This window comes from Artemia franciscana, chromosome 1, assembly GCF_032884065.1.
Source record: "Artemia franciscana chromosome 1, ASM3288406v1, whole genome shotgun sequence".
NCBI classification, from domain to species: domain Eukaryota; kingdom Metazoa; phylum Arthropoda; class Branchiopoda; order Anostraca; family Artemiidae; genus Artemia; species Artemia franciscana.
The window spans coordinates 64,112,808-64,129,132 of record NC_088863.1 but is presented as its reverse complement, the minus strand read 5'-3'; the positions used below and the strand labels follow the sequence as shown (position 1 = coordinate 64,129,132).

At 33.4% G+C, this 16,325-nt stretch overlaps 1 protein-coding gene across 1 annotated transcript in view; it reads left to right on the top strand.

The window, feature by feature from the left end:
* The window catches only part of LOC136032821 (uncharacterized), a 41,771-nt gene extending 27,670 nt beyond the window's left edge, over positions 1–14,101 (top strand). Inside the window, exons 3-6 of the mRNA XM_065713231.1 lie at positions 1,503–1,591; positions 8,580–8,804; positions 11,541–11,610; positions 13,762–14,101. Coding sequence (XP_065569303.1) covers positions 1,503–1,591; positions 8,580–8,804; positions 11,541–11,610; positions 13,762–13,929 — 552 coding nt within the window. The 3' untranslated portion in view covers positions 13,930–14,101. The remainder of the gene's footprint in view (positions 1–1,502; positions 1,592–8,579; positions 8,805–11,540; positions 11,611–13,761) is intronic.
* Positions 14,102–16,325: the final 2,224 nt, after the last annotated feature.

Here is a 16,325-nt window from a genome sequence, read left to right as displayed (position 1 = left end):
TCGTGCCTCTTGGTTATTCTGGATGTTCTTCTTTGTATCAGAACAAGTTCAAAACTTGGTAAAGACATATAGTAACCGTTGGAGGTAAACTCACTAAAAAAAAACGTACTACCTGTGAACTGAATAAGTAAGTCCCCTCAATTTCGTTGACGGATTGAGGACATAGAGTTTTTTTTTAACTAAGCCAGAGATGGCAATAGGAGAGGAGCCAATCAATCGCTGCGTACAAATTCGATTACTTATCAGCACATTACTATTTCACAAAGAAGCTACATTCTTTATCTATTATGACATATTTTTTTTTTTCAAAAATAATTTAAACTTGGAAAAATAGGTAAATCTTCCTTTTCTTTCAGCAAGTTTAGATCACTCTAAAAAACAGACTATGTAATGTCATAACGGTAGCAATTTTGAAATTTATCCTTTTTAGACTAAAAACATCATGACAAACATGCGCAATAATAATATAACATCCTCTGTAAGTATATATATGATTTCTTAAATGCTAAACTGATTGAGTTGCTAAAAAAAAAAAATCTTTTTTCAAATTTTCCATCAATCGTCTATAGATCAGTTTTTCAAAAGTAAAAGAATCACTAGAAGTTGAGGTATCAAACATACTTGTTGTCATCTTTGTTGTCGCCTCCTTTATACGGAGGATAAACCAACCGAGTTGTCGAGCTATTAGGGAACACTCAAACTTCAAAGCATTGATTAGAAAACTACGACAAATGACTATATGTAATTGTGTAATTTGCACTATTTGAAATATGGTGATGGCTTGTTCAGCTGCCAAATTTTTATAGACTTTAGAAAGTATCCTCAAGTTTACACGATTTAAGTGACGAACACAGGTGGCTCTATCGCTTGCGTCAGAAAGAGTATTCTGGTATATACCATCCATAACCACAAACGTCGATATTTTTATCCCCGTTTCTGAAAAGTTGGTACACAAGTTAGTAGCCGCATCGCTGGCTGACTCTCATTCCTAATTACTTGGAATTGTTGGGTTTCCAAGTTTTGTCCAGGCTTCCTTCATAAGTTTTGTTTAATATTCCATTGGTAATTTTAAATGACCAAAATGCCTTTCCATGGCGATAAATAAACAGTTCGAAAAGGGATAAATCCTTTTATTAGACAGTGAAGAAAAAACAATCAAGTATACTGGATATTTTAACCACATGTACTGTGTTCTTCTTCAGCAGAAATACTTCGATGACGTCATCAATATTGCTGCAGATGATGATCACTGTACGTGTGATTGAAATCTCCAGTATTTTTTTTTTTTTTTTATTGTTTTATCACTGTACAATAAAAGGATTTATCCTTATTCTAACTGTTTATTTATCTTAAATAATCCATTTATGTTTTTGTCAAAATAATATTTAGCTTTCTACTAAAATTTTTATTTACCGAAAATTATACAAAAATTTACCGGCCAAACTATACCCCTTGGTTTGCGTATCTCAAAATGGAATATACGATTCTACTCCTTTTTTCAGCTTCCAAGGTTATTCAAGGCGCCCTTAGACTACAGGATCTATCATAAGAATATTTTATTTATTAACAATATTCGTGGTACTAAGACCAGGTAGGTCAATTTGATTTTCCAACAACTTAAGTCTACTAGCACTGTTAGTCTATCAGTTTTAATGCTTATTTTTTCAATTATTTTAGTTTTTATACGGACTATTTTTTAGACACTTATTAATTATAAAATCTGTCCATAAAATAAAGCTTATTTATTATAATAAATTGAAAAAAGTGCTACTTCTTTCTTTCAGTTAAAAAAATATTTTTAAAGATTTAATTTCTGATGGTTTTCAGATCATTCCTATGCATAACCAATAATGTAGTGTGGGCTACGGGCCCCACGAGCCCCAATTTCTTGTTGTTAAATTGTATATATCAATAATTTGAAATTGATATCTATTTTTTTCACTTTAGGAAAAAATTTAAATGCTGGACTATAATTATAATTTCGACAAAATTTGAATTTTGTAGAAAAAAAACTGTCTATTGCCGTAATTGTTACTATCAAACAGTTCGTGGTAACGAACTGTAGACACGGCTCAATAGAAACCGAAACTGTAAAAAACAGAATTTTGATACCAATAGTTACATCGAAAGAATCAAATTTCAATGCTGATTCTAAATATAGAAGTTTCATCAAGTTTAGTCTTACTCATCAAAAGTTACGAGCCTGAGAAAGTTTTCCTTATTTTAGAAAATAGGGAGAAACACCCCTTAAAAGTTATAGATTCTTAACGAAAATCACACAATCAGATTCAGTGTATCAGAGAATCCTACAGTAGAAGTTTCAAGCTCCTATTTACAAAAGCGTGGAATTTTTTTTTTTGCCAGAAGACAGATCACGGATGCGTGTTTATTTTTTGTTTTTGTTTGTTTTTTCACAGTGGTGATCGTATTGACCTATTAGTCCTAGAATGTCGCGAGAGGGCTCATTCTAGCGGAAATTAAAAGTTTTAGTGCTCTTTTTAGATGACAAAAAAATCGGAGGGCACTTAGGCCCCCTCCCACGCTCAGTTTTTCCCAAAGTCACCGGATCAAGATAGCCATTCTATTCAGCATAGTCAAAAAACCTAAAAACTATATCTTTGGACACGACTTACTCCCCCACAGTCCCCGTGGGAGGGGTTGCAAGTTAAAAACTTTGACCAGTGTTTACAGAGTAATGGTTATTGGGAAGTGTACAAACACTTTGAGGAGGATTTTTTGTTGAGGGGAGGGGGTTAAGGGGGGAACTTTCCATGGGGGAAGAGAGTTTCCATGAAGGGGGCATAGGATCTTTTTAGCAATTTTTCAAAGAGCAATGAAAAAATGAATATGAAAAAGTTTCTTCAACTGAAAGTAAGGAGCAGCATTAAAACTTAAAACGAATAGAAATTATTACGCATATGAGGGGTTTACCTCCTCTAAATACCTCACTCTTTTCGCTAAAGTAATTTATTAATTTCAACTATTTATTCTGTGGCCTTTGTGATTCAGGGGTCATTCTTAAGGAATTGGGACAAGATCTAAGCTTTAGTGTAATTAGAGAGGTATTGAAGAGAACCCCCTCACATGCGTAATAAAAACATACGGTTTTAGAAGTTCTTTACGTAAGTTAATTCGGAAGTTGCGTATATTTTTACTAATATAAGCGTTCGTAAAATTTTTAGTTCTAGTTGCATTTATAAGTAAGCAAAAAATTGGAGGGTAACTAGGCCTACTCCCCCGTTTCTTTTTTCCCCAAAATGTGAGGACTCCCAAAATGTCGGACGTCTATATACCTAGTTAGAATGTACGATCAGATCCTGAAATGGCTTGAAAAGCAAAGCTGTTTTGTCGACCTAGCAGCCATCGACTTTTGCAAAGCTTTTGATCTCCTATCACACTTAGTGGCATGCCAAAACCTAAAACGAATGGGTGCTAAACGCCAAACGCTAGCCATTGTGCTCGATTTTCTGTCTGAAAGGCATCAAAAAGTATTTGCTTTACACGAAGAGGACTGTGACTCAGAGTGGAGTAAAATAACCTGTGGTGCCCCGCAAGGGCCGAAACTAGCAGGAATAACGTTTCTTGCCAATATCAACTACTTGATGGTAGAACATACCGACAAATACAAATTTGTCGACGATTTGTCGCTCTTATTCCCCTATCTTCTTCATGGCAATGTCTCCAACAAACAATTCCCCGAAATCACTTTCGATCTACTAAGTTCACAGTGCTCTGAAATGAAAATGACTATTAACTCTGTTAAGTCAAAAATGCTTAGACTGAACCCGCTAAAGAGAGACTTTGCCCCCCCCCCTGAAGTTCCTTTCCCTGTTGTGAGTGAGGTGAAAATACTAGTCATTTTCTCACATGACTGCACCTTTACTACCCATATTAATAGTGTGACCCGTAAAGCAAACGTATCTCTGCAAACCCTTTCAAAAATGCGTCGCTTCGGCTGCAACGCCCACAGTCTTCTACGAGCATACCTGTGCTACGTATGCCCCATACTTGAATACGCCTGTCCCGTCGGGGGCCCGTCAGTATCAAGAACCACCTGTCTAATGCAGGAACTGAAGTCAGTCCAAAAACGGGCAACCAGGATCATCCTGAGTAACAGAGACATTTCCTACCACGATGCCCTTGCAACCCTTGAACTCCAAAGTTTGGAACTCCGTTTGGGCGAGCTTATCCTGAGGTTTGGCAAAATGCTGCTGTCTAACCCTGCTCACCGTGGTATTTTACCACCAGAAGCCTTGACAGTCAGCCGTACGAGACAGAAGCTAAAACTTGTGCCTGAGCGTGCTCGGACAAACCGCTACCAGAACTATTTTGTCCCTTTTTTTACGTCAATATATAATAGTGCATAATAACATGTTTTGTGTTTCAACATCGAATTAGCCATTTGAGCTTCGATTGTTGTTTAAACAAACCTTTCTCTCTCTCTCACTCTCTCTCTCTCTCTCACTCTCTCACTCTCTCTCTCTCTCTCTCTCTCTCTCTCTCTCTCTCTCTCTCTCTCTCTCTCTCTCTCTCTCTCTCTCTCTCTCTCTCTCTCTCTCTCTCTCTCTCATTCTCAAAATCGTCCGATCAAAACTATGAGAAAGCCATTTAGCCAAAGAAATAAAATAATATTTTAAAATTTCGTTTTAAATTATTCATGTGCGGAGACCCAAAATCAAAACATGCATTAATTCAAGAACGTTCAGAAATTAAACAAAAAAACAAGCTTTTTTACTGCAAGTAAGGAGCAATATCAAAACTTAAAACGAACAGAAATTATTCCGTATATGAAAGGGGTTGTCCCCTCCTCAACGCCTCGCTCTTTACGCTAAAGCTTGACTCTTTCTCACAACTCTACGTTTTAAAACAATAAAAAACTTTAGCGTAAAGAGTGAGTTGTCGAGGGGGGACAAGCCCTTTCTTATACGGAATAATTTCTTGTCGTTTTAAGTTTTAATGTCGCTCCTTACTTTCAGTTAAAAAAACTTTTTTATTATGTAATTCTTCACATGGACGAAAATTTCTGTATGTTGTTGCTACCATCGAGATCTCTTTAGTAGCGTTCTCTGATTTTTAAACACATCACATACATATAATTAAAATATTGAAGGTTTGTACATAAATAGATCAAAGAGCAAAGTTCCTGGTAGTACTCCTGGTAGTACTTGCAAGTCACCCGCCTCCAGAAATTTCCTGGACAGGCTCTCGATGATCCGCCTCATCTTGTCCGTTTCTGTGCGTTTAAACTTCAAATATAATATTGCATGCTACAGAGAAAAACATTGTAACAATGATAGTAATGCACCAACATCCCGTTGCACTTATAATTAAGGCATAGACTAGAACTTTTCCAGGATTCAAGTGGAATAAGGTATTAATATATGAACAATGAAATACTTCTAAATTAACATCTTCTGTAGTCAGCTACTACTTTTGGTGTTATAGAAGTAGCTGGCTAATTGTATATGTGAGTAGTAATTGTATATTTGCTAGTTAGTTGTTATAGTTTTATGTTTGTTTTTTATTTAGATTATTGTTAGTTATAGATTCGAGTTTTGTTTTTTACGCTGGAGACGCCTTGCTTTCTATGGGTGAAATATTCGTTTGATTGTTTCCCTTCTTTTTCTTCATGCTGGCCATAGACCCACTAATCGTTTCAAGGTTTATTCCTTTAGTTTACTGTTTTTATCCCTACTTCTTTATCCTAAAATTATATACAATTTTTATAATTTATATATAATTTATAATAATTTATAACCCAACTTCAACTCTGAATTTTTTCTTTCATCTCTGGTGGCTTAACTATCATCCTCGAGGTCTGTTCCTGTCGAAAAACTTAGTGAAAGAAAAGGCTGACATAAATGAAATTATTTCCAATTAATCTATATATATAAAAATAAGTTGTCTGTCTGTGGATGTGTCAGGTGACGTCACCTGAAAAAACTGGATCAGGTGACGTCAAAACTGAAAAAACTAAAAAAAAGGCAAAAACTACAAAAAAAACTAAAAACTAATAAAAAAAATAAAAAAGCTAAAAAACTAAAAAAACTAAAAAAAGGCAAAAACTACAAAAAAAAACTAAAAACTAATAAAAAAGCTAAAAAACTAAAAAAACTAAAAAAAGGCAAAAACTACAAAAAACTAAAAACTAATAAAAAAAATAAAAAAGCTAAAAAACTAAAAAAAGGTAAAAAACTAAAAAAAGGTAAAAAACTAAAAAAACTAAAAACTAAAAAAAAAATAAAAAAAAAGGAAAAAACTGAAAAATAAGCTAAAATAAAGGTAAAAACCAATAAAAAACTAAAAAAAAAACTGAAAAAACTAAAAAAAGGCAAAAACTACAAAAAAAAACTAAAAACTAATAAAAAAAGTAAAAAAGCTAAAAAACTAAAAAAACTAAAAAAAACTAAAAAAAGGTAAAAAACTAAAAAAAATAAAAAATAAAAAAAAACTAAAAAAAAGGAAAAAACTGAAAAATAAGCTAAAATAAAGGTAAAAACCAATAAAAAACTAAAAAGAAAAAAAGGAAAAAACTAAAAAAAATTTTCATCTAAAAAACTAAAAAAAACTAAAAAAGGTAAAAACTAAAAGAACTAAAAAAGAAAAAAATAAATGACGAAACTCAAAGAGAAAGCGACCAGGACAAAAGGAATGTTCGATTAGCAATCAACAAAGCACCGGGACACAGGGAGTATAAATGACGACCAGGACATAAGTAAAAAAAAAAACTATCTATATATATAAAAATAAGTTGTCTGTGGATCTGTGGATCGTGGATCAGGTGGCGTCACCTGAAAAAACTGGATCAGGTGACGTCAAAACTGAAAAAACTAAAAAAAGGCAAAAACTACAAAAAAAACTAAAAACTAATAAAAAAAATAAAAAAGCTAAAAAACTAAAAAAACTAAAAAAAGGCAAAAACTACAAAAAAAACTAAAAACTAATAAAAAAGCTAAAAAACTAAAAAAACTAAAAAAAAGGCAAAAACTACAAAAAAAACTTAAAACTAATAAAAAAAATAAAAAAGCTAAAAAACTAAAAAAACTAAAAAAAGGTAAAAAACTAAAAAAACTAAAAACTAAAAAAAACTAAAAAAAAGGAAAAAACTGAAAAATAAGCTAAAATAAAGGTAAAAACCAATAAAAAACTAAAAAAAAAACTGAAAAAACTAAAAAAAGGCAAAAACTACAAAAAAACTAAAAACTAATAAAAAAAGTAAAAAAGCTAAAAAACTAAATGACGACACTCAAAGAGAAAGCGACCAGGACAAAAGGAATGTTCGATTAGCAATCAACAAAGCACCGGGACACAGGGAGTATAAATGACGACCAGGACATAAGTAAAAAAAAAAATTAACAAAACTAAAAAGAAGGTAAAAACTACAAAAAAACTAAAAAGAAAAAAAAACTAAAAACTAATAAAAAAACTAAAAAATCTAAAAATCTAAATAAACTAAAAAAGAAAAAAAAAGGAAAAAAATAAAGGAGAAAAACAAAACTAAAAAACGAATGTATATACAGACCGGTACACCGGGATACAAATGACGACCGGGACACAGGGAATATAAATGACGACCGGGACACAGGGACACAACTACAACGGGGACACCGGGGGAAACAGGGGGATATAAATGACGACCGGGACAAAAAAACTAAAAAGAAAAAAAAACTAAAAACTAATAAAAAAACTAAAAAATCTAAAAATCTAAATAAGCTAAAAAAGAAAAAAAAAGGAAAAAAATAAAGGAGAAAAACAAAACTAAAAAACGAATGTATATACAGACCGGGACACCGGGATACAAATGACGACCGGGACACAGGGAATATAAATGACGACCGGGACACAGGGACACAACTACAACGGGGACACCGGGGGAAACAGGGGGATGTAAATGACGACCGGGACACCGGGACAGGGAATGGTCGATTAGCAATCACCATCAACAAAGCTCAAGGGCAATCATTAGAATCATGAGGTATAGATCTGAATACAGATTATTTTCCCATGGACCATTATATGTTGCATGTTCAAGAGTCGGTAAACCTGACAATCTATTTATATGCAAAGACAATGGGACAGCAAAGAATGTTGTATATTCGCAAGTTTTACGTAGTTAAAACCATATATATATATATATATATATATATATATATATATATATATATATATATATATATATATATATATATATATATATATATATATATATATATATATATATATATATATATATATATATATATATATATATATCTATATTCACAGGTGGGACATAGGGACACAACTACAATGGCGCGTAACTATTATGGCGCGTAACGACTTACGCGCGCGGGGGGGCTTGGGGGGGGGCGCGAAGCGCCCCCACCAACTAGGTGTTGGGGTGGCGCGAAGCGCCACCCCAACAGCTAGTTAGATATAATAATAAGACTTTAGGATTTAACCAGTACTTGACGTGTAACCATCTCTCCGCCTCCCCCCTCAGACGTCTGTTCTCGTGTTTCTTATTAGGAAGATCTAATTAAGCTCAAATTGTGAAAATTGAATAAACATTCGTTTTAGATTTCTTATCTATTTTTCAGTGGTATTGTTCCGTATGTAAGGCAAGTTGCTTTCCTGAGGATTATGGGACATGTGAAATTTTCTTACGTTAAGTTTGAGATCTTGAAAATTACGAATCACCCAGAAGAAGGTACGGTAAAAGTTCGATGGCGTATTAGTGGAGTTTCTGGACTACGATCTCTTCTCTTCTTTTGGAACATCAAACTCTGGAATTACAAAAAGTCTAAAGAACAGATGACGGACTCGTAAGACTAATCTTTGTTCCTGTGAATTTAAACCTTTCCTTTATGTATTCTTTTTTGATCTGCCTTTTTTTTCGACAACATTTTTGCCTTTTGATTTGATTTGCCTTTTTGATTTGCCAACTTTTTTGATTTGCCTTTTTTTTGTTCTGTTTAAACTGTTCTGCCACAAATTGGAAAGAAAATATGTGTAATACAGATGCGTTCAATTTTTAAATGGCTTAAAATTTGTAATTTTTTTTTAAATTACCAACTTTAAGCCATTTAAAAATAGCATTATTTGAAATTCAGCCTGATATTGTTTATAAAAAAATTAAACGATCGGGCAAAGGGATAAGAGGTCACGTCACTGCAATGCTTTTTTTTTACTAACTCAAAAGGCAATGTTGCAGTATTTTCTATTTTTAAATATTTTGTGGGTGTTTTTCTTTCCAGATTTTTGTTTCATGGCGTTCTATTAATGATTTCCAATTTCTAATTAGCCCATTCTTTATTTAATTCATTTTGTTTTATTTCTTGGCTAACTATATCAAATGTAATGGTAATCTAATTTTGCGCATAAGGCTAAAATCATTAGAATTCGCAAGAACTGTGTAAATATACATAGAAGCAGTATTAGCTTTAAAAACGTTTATGATTATTAATAAGTTGACTAAGAAAGTGTGAAATGTTTGTTATTATGACATTTCGCATTTTATAAGGTGCGAAGGAATTAGCCATACTAGGCGAGTGGTTAGCACGCTAAAATTGAAAACCTTTATCCCCGAGGACATGGTTTCGACTCCTGGTGTCACTGGTTATTTGGTTTGGCACGGGAGTGTGTGGCGTGACTATCTCAGTCGGAGTTGGTCCAGCTCTAACTGGGTACCTGAAATAATCTGGGGAAGGTAAACAGGATGGGTGTGCAAAAGTATAGGATGGCTGGCCCAAACCCCCCATTACACTTCCTGGATGAAGAGCCATGAAACGGAGATCAGCACAACCGGTAGGGCCTGTAAGATCCAATGTCAGTTTTTTTTTTTTTTTTTTTTTTTTTTTTTTTTTTTTTTTTTTTTTTTTTTTTTTTTTTTTTTTTTTTTTTTTTTTTTTTTTTTTTTTTTTTATTACTACATGTTAATTGGGGAGTGATTATCGTATTTGTGTAACTTTTTGTTCGATGAATTACAGATAGAAGGTTTTAAAAGGTTATATTTTGTTTTAGAAGAAGAAAAAGCTTATTAAATACAATACAAAATGGAAATACAATACACTTATTCCCCCTCGAAAGGCTCCATGGCCAGGGATACAAGGGGGATACAATTTTCTTTCATTTTCAGCGGCTGACTGTTGTCACATTACAAGAGCTAATATATATTTGGGCCTAGTGGGGTAATTATTTATGTTATAGTGTCATTATCATTATGGTATTTATTGTATCTATGAATTGACCCTTTCATTCAAAAAGAAATCACTGAATAGTTGTATAATTAAATCAAAAATTAATTTTTCTACGAAAAGTAAAAAATGGCAAATTTTTGCAAATTGACTAAATTGTAAAAGTATTAATTATCCTCGTTTGAAAAATATTAAAAAAATCCCATTTTTTTTTTATTAAAAAACTATTAAAAAGCTCATAAAAATATTGTAAAAAATTAATACAATAATACAGTTGCAAAAGTAATTAAATCCCGTCCTTGGAACCCCCCCCTAAAGGCAAGAGTGCCTTTTGCATTTTATAGAAAATTTTAAATTGAAAATTTTACCTTCTTGATATATTTGTCTAAATACATATTTGAAAGGACTGGATTCAAAGATAAGTAAAAGTGATGATAATCAGTTTTAAACGGGTAAATTCCAATGAAATTGAATTGGTTAAACCAAAGGGATTGTCAAATAAAACATAGTTATAATCAAAAATACAAATTTTTGGAGCCAGTACGTTTTTTGGGCCTTTTTCAATTTCATGATAAAAAAAAGGAATAAATTTGCTTTTTGCTAGAATCAAAGCTTATGGCGGAAATATAAGTGAGATGTCATCTGTGGGTAAGTTTTATAGTCTTGTAGTTTTCATTTCATTTTTCTGTTTCGTGCTGCTTGATAATGATTGAATTTAGTGGATTAAAAAAAATGAATTATGTAAAACAAAGCACCAAATTAAAGGATTCATACAACATTTGAAATATTCAAAGTCATAAAATTGGGTAGGCCTATTGCCTGAATCCATAAAGTCGATATGCAAGGAGATGTATTTATCGAGAATTCAAACAAATCGTAGAGGATCTTTTTTTTTTTTTTTTAGCTTCAAACCTATAAAGTTAGCATACTAAATCTTATATCATGTCTAATAACTAATTTTTAAATTTTTTTCTTAATCTGTTACTCTGCTCCCTATGATAACAGACATAAAGGGCTGGCCACTTATATTAAGAATGATTTGCTCTTGCTTCCCATCACTCGTTGTATTTGCCACTTGTTTTTAGGCTTCATCCAGACTTCACCCAAGGCTTCATCCAGAATGGAGTTGGGGGTCTGAATTCCCAGTCCCAAAATGTTTGTCCAACTCGGTAAAGCGTATTGCATTTAAACGAACGAACAAAAATCTTGGATACGGTTCTTATGCCATCTGTAAAAAAAACTTCCATGTGACACTATTCATTTTATTTTATTAGATTAGGTATGTTAAATTAGGCTAGTCAAGTTAAAATCCGTCGTTTGGTGTTAGTGTAGGTTTAGATGTTAACCTTTGATGTTGTTTTTTAGGTGGTATGATGGATTCTCAACATTTAAAGTCGGCTCTGATGGACTGGTACATGTTCACATTGCTGATAAGGTTTGTGTTTTACGTTTCTTTGTTTTAAAAGACAGAACGTTGTTGCAACAGAAGGAGTTCAGGGGAATCGAATATTTTGTTTTTTGAACATTTCCTGATTTACTTTAATACTGGCCAACTTCAGCCATTAAATTTAAGGAAAAGGAAGTTGCGGCACTGGATTGAACGGATACAATTTAATGTTCACACAAAAAATATGTTTGGTGGATGAATTCTTGGATTTGGACGCTTTCTTGTAAAACCTTGAGCAGGTGACAAGAAGACGATTGCCATGGTTCAGTTTATAAAATTCGCCAACTCTCAATCAAATGGTTTATTTTAGCTAGTTTTAGTCCTGTCTTTGCTTGGCCTTTTCTTTTGTATATTAGTGTTGAAATCGTTTAAGAGACTTTCCTAAAGAGATGGTACAAACCTGAAAATAGTAATACTTAATCGTTTTGAGTGTATTTTACGCCAGTCTACAAGCTGAGAGCTTGACTTGAGAGGCCTAGCTATTAATAATTCTACGTTTTTAGAATTAATTACTACCGTAATTTAACTCCAATTTCGTGAAAGAAATAAGCTTAAGCTATGTATGAAGAAGTTGTTTGAAACAGGATATGTTCACTGAGATCTAATATCTTTAAATTTGTCCAAGAGTTTATAAATTTTCATTTGAATAACTTCAGTTGCTCCCAATTGCTCCTCATTTTGCCTCGGGAGGGCCACCTTAAGGAAAGTGCATCCTTTGAAATTTTATTTTGGAAGGGATACTTAATTTTCTTATTAAAATAAAAAAAAAGTGTCATAGGCAAAATTAGGAAAGTAATAATTGTTATAATATATCATAATAATATAATTGTATATATAATATTAATATAGAATTTAATTTACAATATAATATTGTAATAATTATTTTGCTGTAAAAAATGTAAAAAAAACGCTACATCACGTGTTTTTTTTGCAAAACTAGTACCAGTTTTCATTCTTGCAAACTAGAATAAAGATCAACTACAGAAGTTTTTGGAGTATAACGAACTTGCTAAACGTGCCCAAAAATATATTTGGGCTCTACTGATTTTTTCAGCTTTGGCATACTTTTGCGCAAAATTTTGTTGGCTTCTTGTTTAATTTTTTCGTCAATTCTTAGTTTTATATGCTCTTATTACTAGTTCAGAAGTCATATTTCAAATGCTAACCAGTGAAAATGTAAACTACTTCAAATCAAAACCTTCGAAACATGAGAATCAATCTGGTGACTTCTAAAATGCCAAGTGACTTTATTATCCTCGTTCCCCTTTGATTTTGAAATAGCAATTTGAGTCAGTATAGTTGAAAGGTCCAATGACTATGCCTTTAGGAATGACATGGCACCCCATTGTCCCTGGAGAAAGGTATTTAAGTTACAAACTTTGTCCAATTGTTCACATATAGTATTTGTTATTGGAAAATACAAGTATTTTTTTTTTAAGGGAAAGAATTTTCTTACGAGTGGATTTCAACGGGGAGATTCAAAATTTTACAGGGGATGAGGGCTGTTTCCTGTTATGGTTTGAAAAACGGTCCGAAATTAAATTTAAAAGAGAAAGTTTTTCAACTGAAAGTAAGTATTAACATTAAGACTTTAAGGACATTAGAAGCAACATAAATAACAGAAATTATTCTGTATATAAAGGGGTTTTCCCTTCCTCTATTCTCGCTCTTTACGCCAAAGTTTAACCTTTTGTCACAATTCTTTGAGAAAGACTGCTCAAACACAAGGACCATTTAAATTTAATGAAGTGTATTTTTGTAGAACAGACTTTAGCGTAAAGAGTGAGGGTTGAGGAAATGCCTCCCCCCTCCTTATATATGGAATGATCTCTGTTCATTTTAAGTTTTGGTGTTTATCCTTACTTTCAGTTGATTTTTTTTTTTTGAATTCAATTAAAGATATTATTTGTTTAGAGGAAGTATTATGTAATACACTTTTCATATCTTGCTCCCTTACTGGAATTTTCTGTTAGTCTGATGTGTTTCCTTATGACCTCGACAAGATTTTCGTTGCATCGGCAGAAAGAATGCAGAAAAGATTTTTTCTGCTCTCCCTCGTGTATATATATACTGTATATCCGCTTATCCCATAGGTAGATCCTAGGAGAATTTTGCTCTGAATGATATTCCTTTTTTCAGTTAATGCCGGATGATGATCGAGAAGTAATGAAAGTTCCCCTGGCTGATAAACTAGCTGCGCTTATTGGTGTAGCACCAAGACCCAGTGCAACTGAAATGCCAAACTGTTGTCAGCTAAGAAATATGGCTAAAACTCCTGACCCTTCTGGACACAAGAATGAAAGATAGATTTATTTTTTGAATGTCTTTTTGAATTCATAGACCTTGTAATTTATTTCCCCGAAGCTCTTTATTGTTTTGAAGCCAAAACAGTCTTGGCTTTGTGTTTAATATTTTCATATTTGTTGTTCGCAACAAAGGTTAAGTTAGCTTCTTTAAACGAAATATATTTCCATCGAAAGCTCTGTTTTATTGTGTAATGTTAAGGGTTCTAGTAGTGTTTTACTAATTCGAAAATTTTTGCACTCACGGCTTTTTCACAACCTTTTCTATTACGATAGAATAGGTTGAGTCCAAAGAAACTATAAATATCCATATATGACTTTCGCGTGTTGTTAGAAATAAGCCAATTTGTGGGCTCTTTGGCCAAGTCATAAACTAGGCGTTGCCGCTTCTTTGGCTATCTATTATAGTATCGTGAACAAGGCCGTATCCAGGGTTTTGTTCGGGGAGCTTTCTGTTTTTTGGGGGTGGGGGTCAAAACAAAGGTTTAGAAAACGAATCAAAAGTCTGTTTATATGCATTTTTGTTACGTTTTTAAGAGGCAGACAAACATTTCAAGGCAAGGGGTTCAAATTCCCCCCCCCCTTGGATATGAACTTGATTGTCAATACTTGTTGGTAAATTATTATAGATGATAAGATGCGTAAAAAGGTAATAAGAGCCCGATCTAGTAGTGGTTTACATAATTGTTTTTGCCAACCGGCCACAGGAAAAAATTTGGCTAATTATAGTGACGGACCTAAGAGATCCACAGTGTCTGCTTTAGCTACAAGCTTTTACTAGGAAAAGAGAATTGATTCTTCGTCTGAAAATAGATACAGTGCAAAGTGCATTAATCTGTAATGCAAAAAAAAAATAACCAAAAAACACTCCCTTGGAGCAATTTTGGCTATTTGTGAGTTAACCCATACAAAATGCCTACTATAACAAAACTGAATTATATTTTATCTGGTGTCTGTCAAGAGTAGAAGCAGATGTGTGCTTCCGTTGAAAAATTAGTTGAAATCTGTTCAAATGGTCATTTTCTTAACAAAAAAAATGATATTACTCCTTACAGGAGCTCTCGAATGTAACACCATTTTAGCTATAAAAGACAGGCTTTCAGGCCCCTGAGCCAGGTCTGTTCAAAGAGGGGGAGGGGTCGGGACGAGCGGCCTCGGGTGCCGTGGATTCCTTCATTTATGTGTTGAGTCAGGAGGGGGGGATAATCAATTCTGCTCGGGGCGTAACCAACTCAGGGAGCGGCCATGCCCGGAGCAATCAGATTGTATGTTTGACCAAAACAGATGTTCCTAAATTCCTAGTAAAAGGTAAAGTATGCACAGATCCATTGTCAAGGGTTTTTGGGAGGAGGAGGAGTGAATACAACGAACATGTTACAAATTTCAGAATAAAACTTGAGTCTAAAATTACCCGAATTTGGTCCTTCGTGATCGTCTTGGGTAGGAATTTCTATTGTCTATGGTGGTGCTAACCCCCAAGCAGGTGTCTAAAGTGGTTTTTAGTTATTTTGATACGTAAGTTTTTATTGGTCCTTATACATTGGACTTAGAGAAACTCTCTAGGTTTCTAGGAATGTAACAACATTCATACTTTTTCATTGCTCATTTACGCCCAAGACAGCAGATTTAACCTATATTTCCATTGATATAGCTGCTACACTTGAAACAGATACGGCAATAATTATCTTGATAATCTCACCTAACCTCGAAAATTCCAAAACCCTACATGCTAATTCAGTTAAGATATTCTTAGTTAATAAATTCATAGACAACAATGTCATTCCAGCAGAAGCTGGAAGATCTTATTCCAATTCTGTTCTAATTATAATAAGGGATGTAGCTCCAGCATTTTTAGTGGGGGTTTCAACATCCAGATAGTCAATGGGCATAGCCTGTTCCTTCCCTAAGTCTTCAATAAGACATTTGTCTTGAAGCGATGACGAAGAAAAGTTAACATTTAGCAAAGGCATTACTCGGTTAAATCATATAAAACATTATAGGTTGTAATAATAAACAATGAACACGCATCAAACAAACATAAATTAAGCAGTGGACTCCGCTTTTACTAAGGATGTTGATGAGCCTATCTTTACCGTTAATACATAGTACACATTCCCCTTCCACTCCCATACCCATCATAAGAGACAAAATCTCGCAGTTGGACTATGCACTATTCCAACAACCCTATGGATCTCCTCATTCAGTTGCATGTGGTTTGAACATGAAGTCTTAGCAAACCAAAAAATACACCCTTTGAATTACCATTGTTGAATCCTGAAAATTGACACCCTCCTCGTTGAACAACAATTTCTTTGCATATGTAGCACTTTAATGTCCTCTTATGTTTCTTCGTCGCTATTGGGGGATTGCAACATGATAGAGAGCTGTATAAGGTCTCAT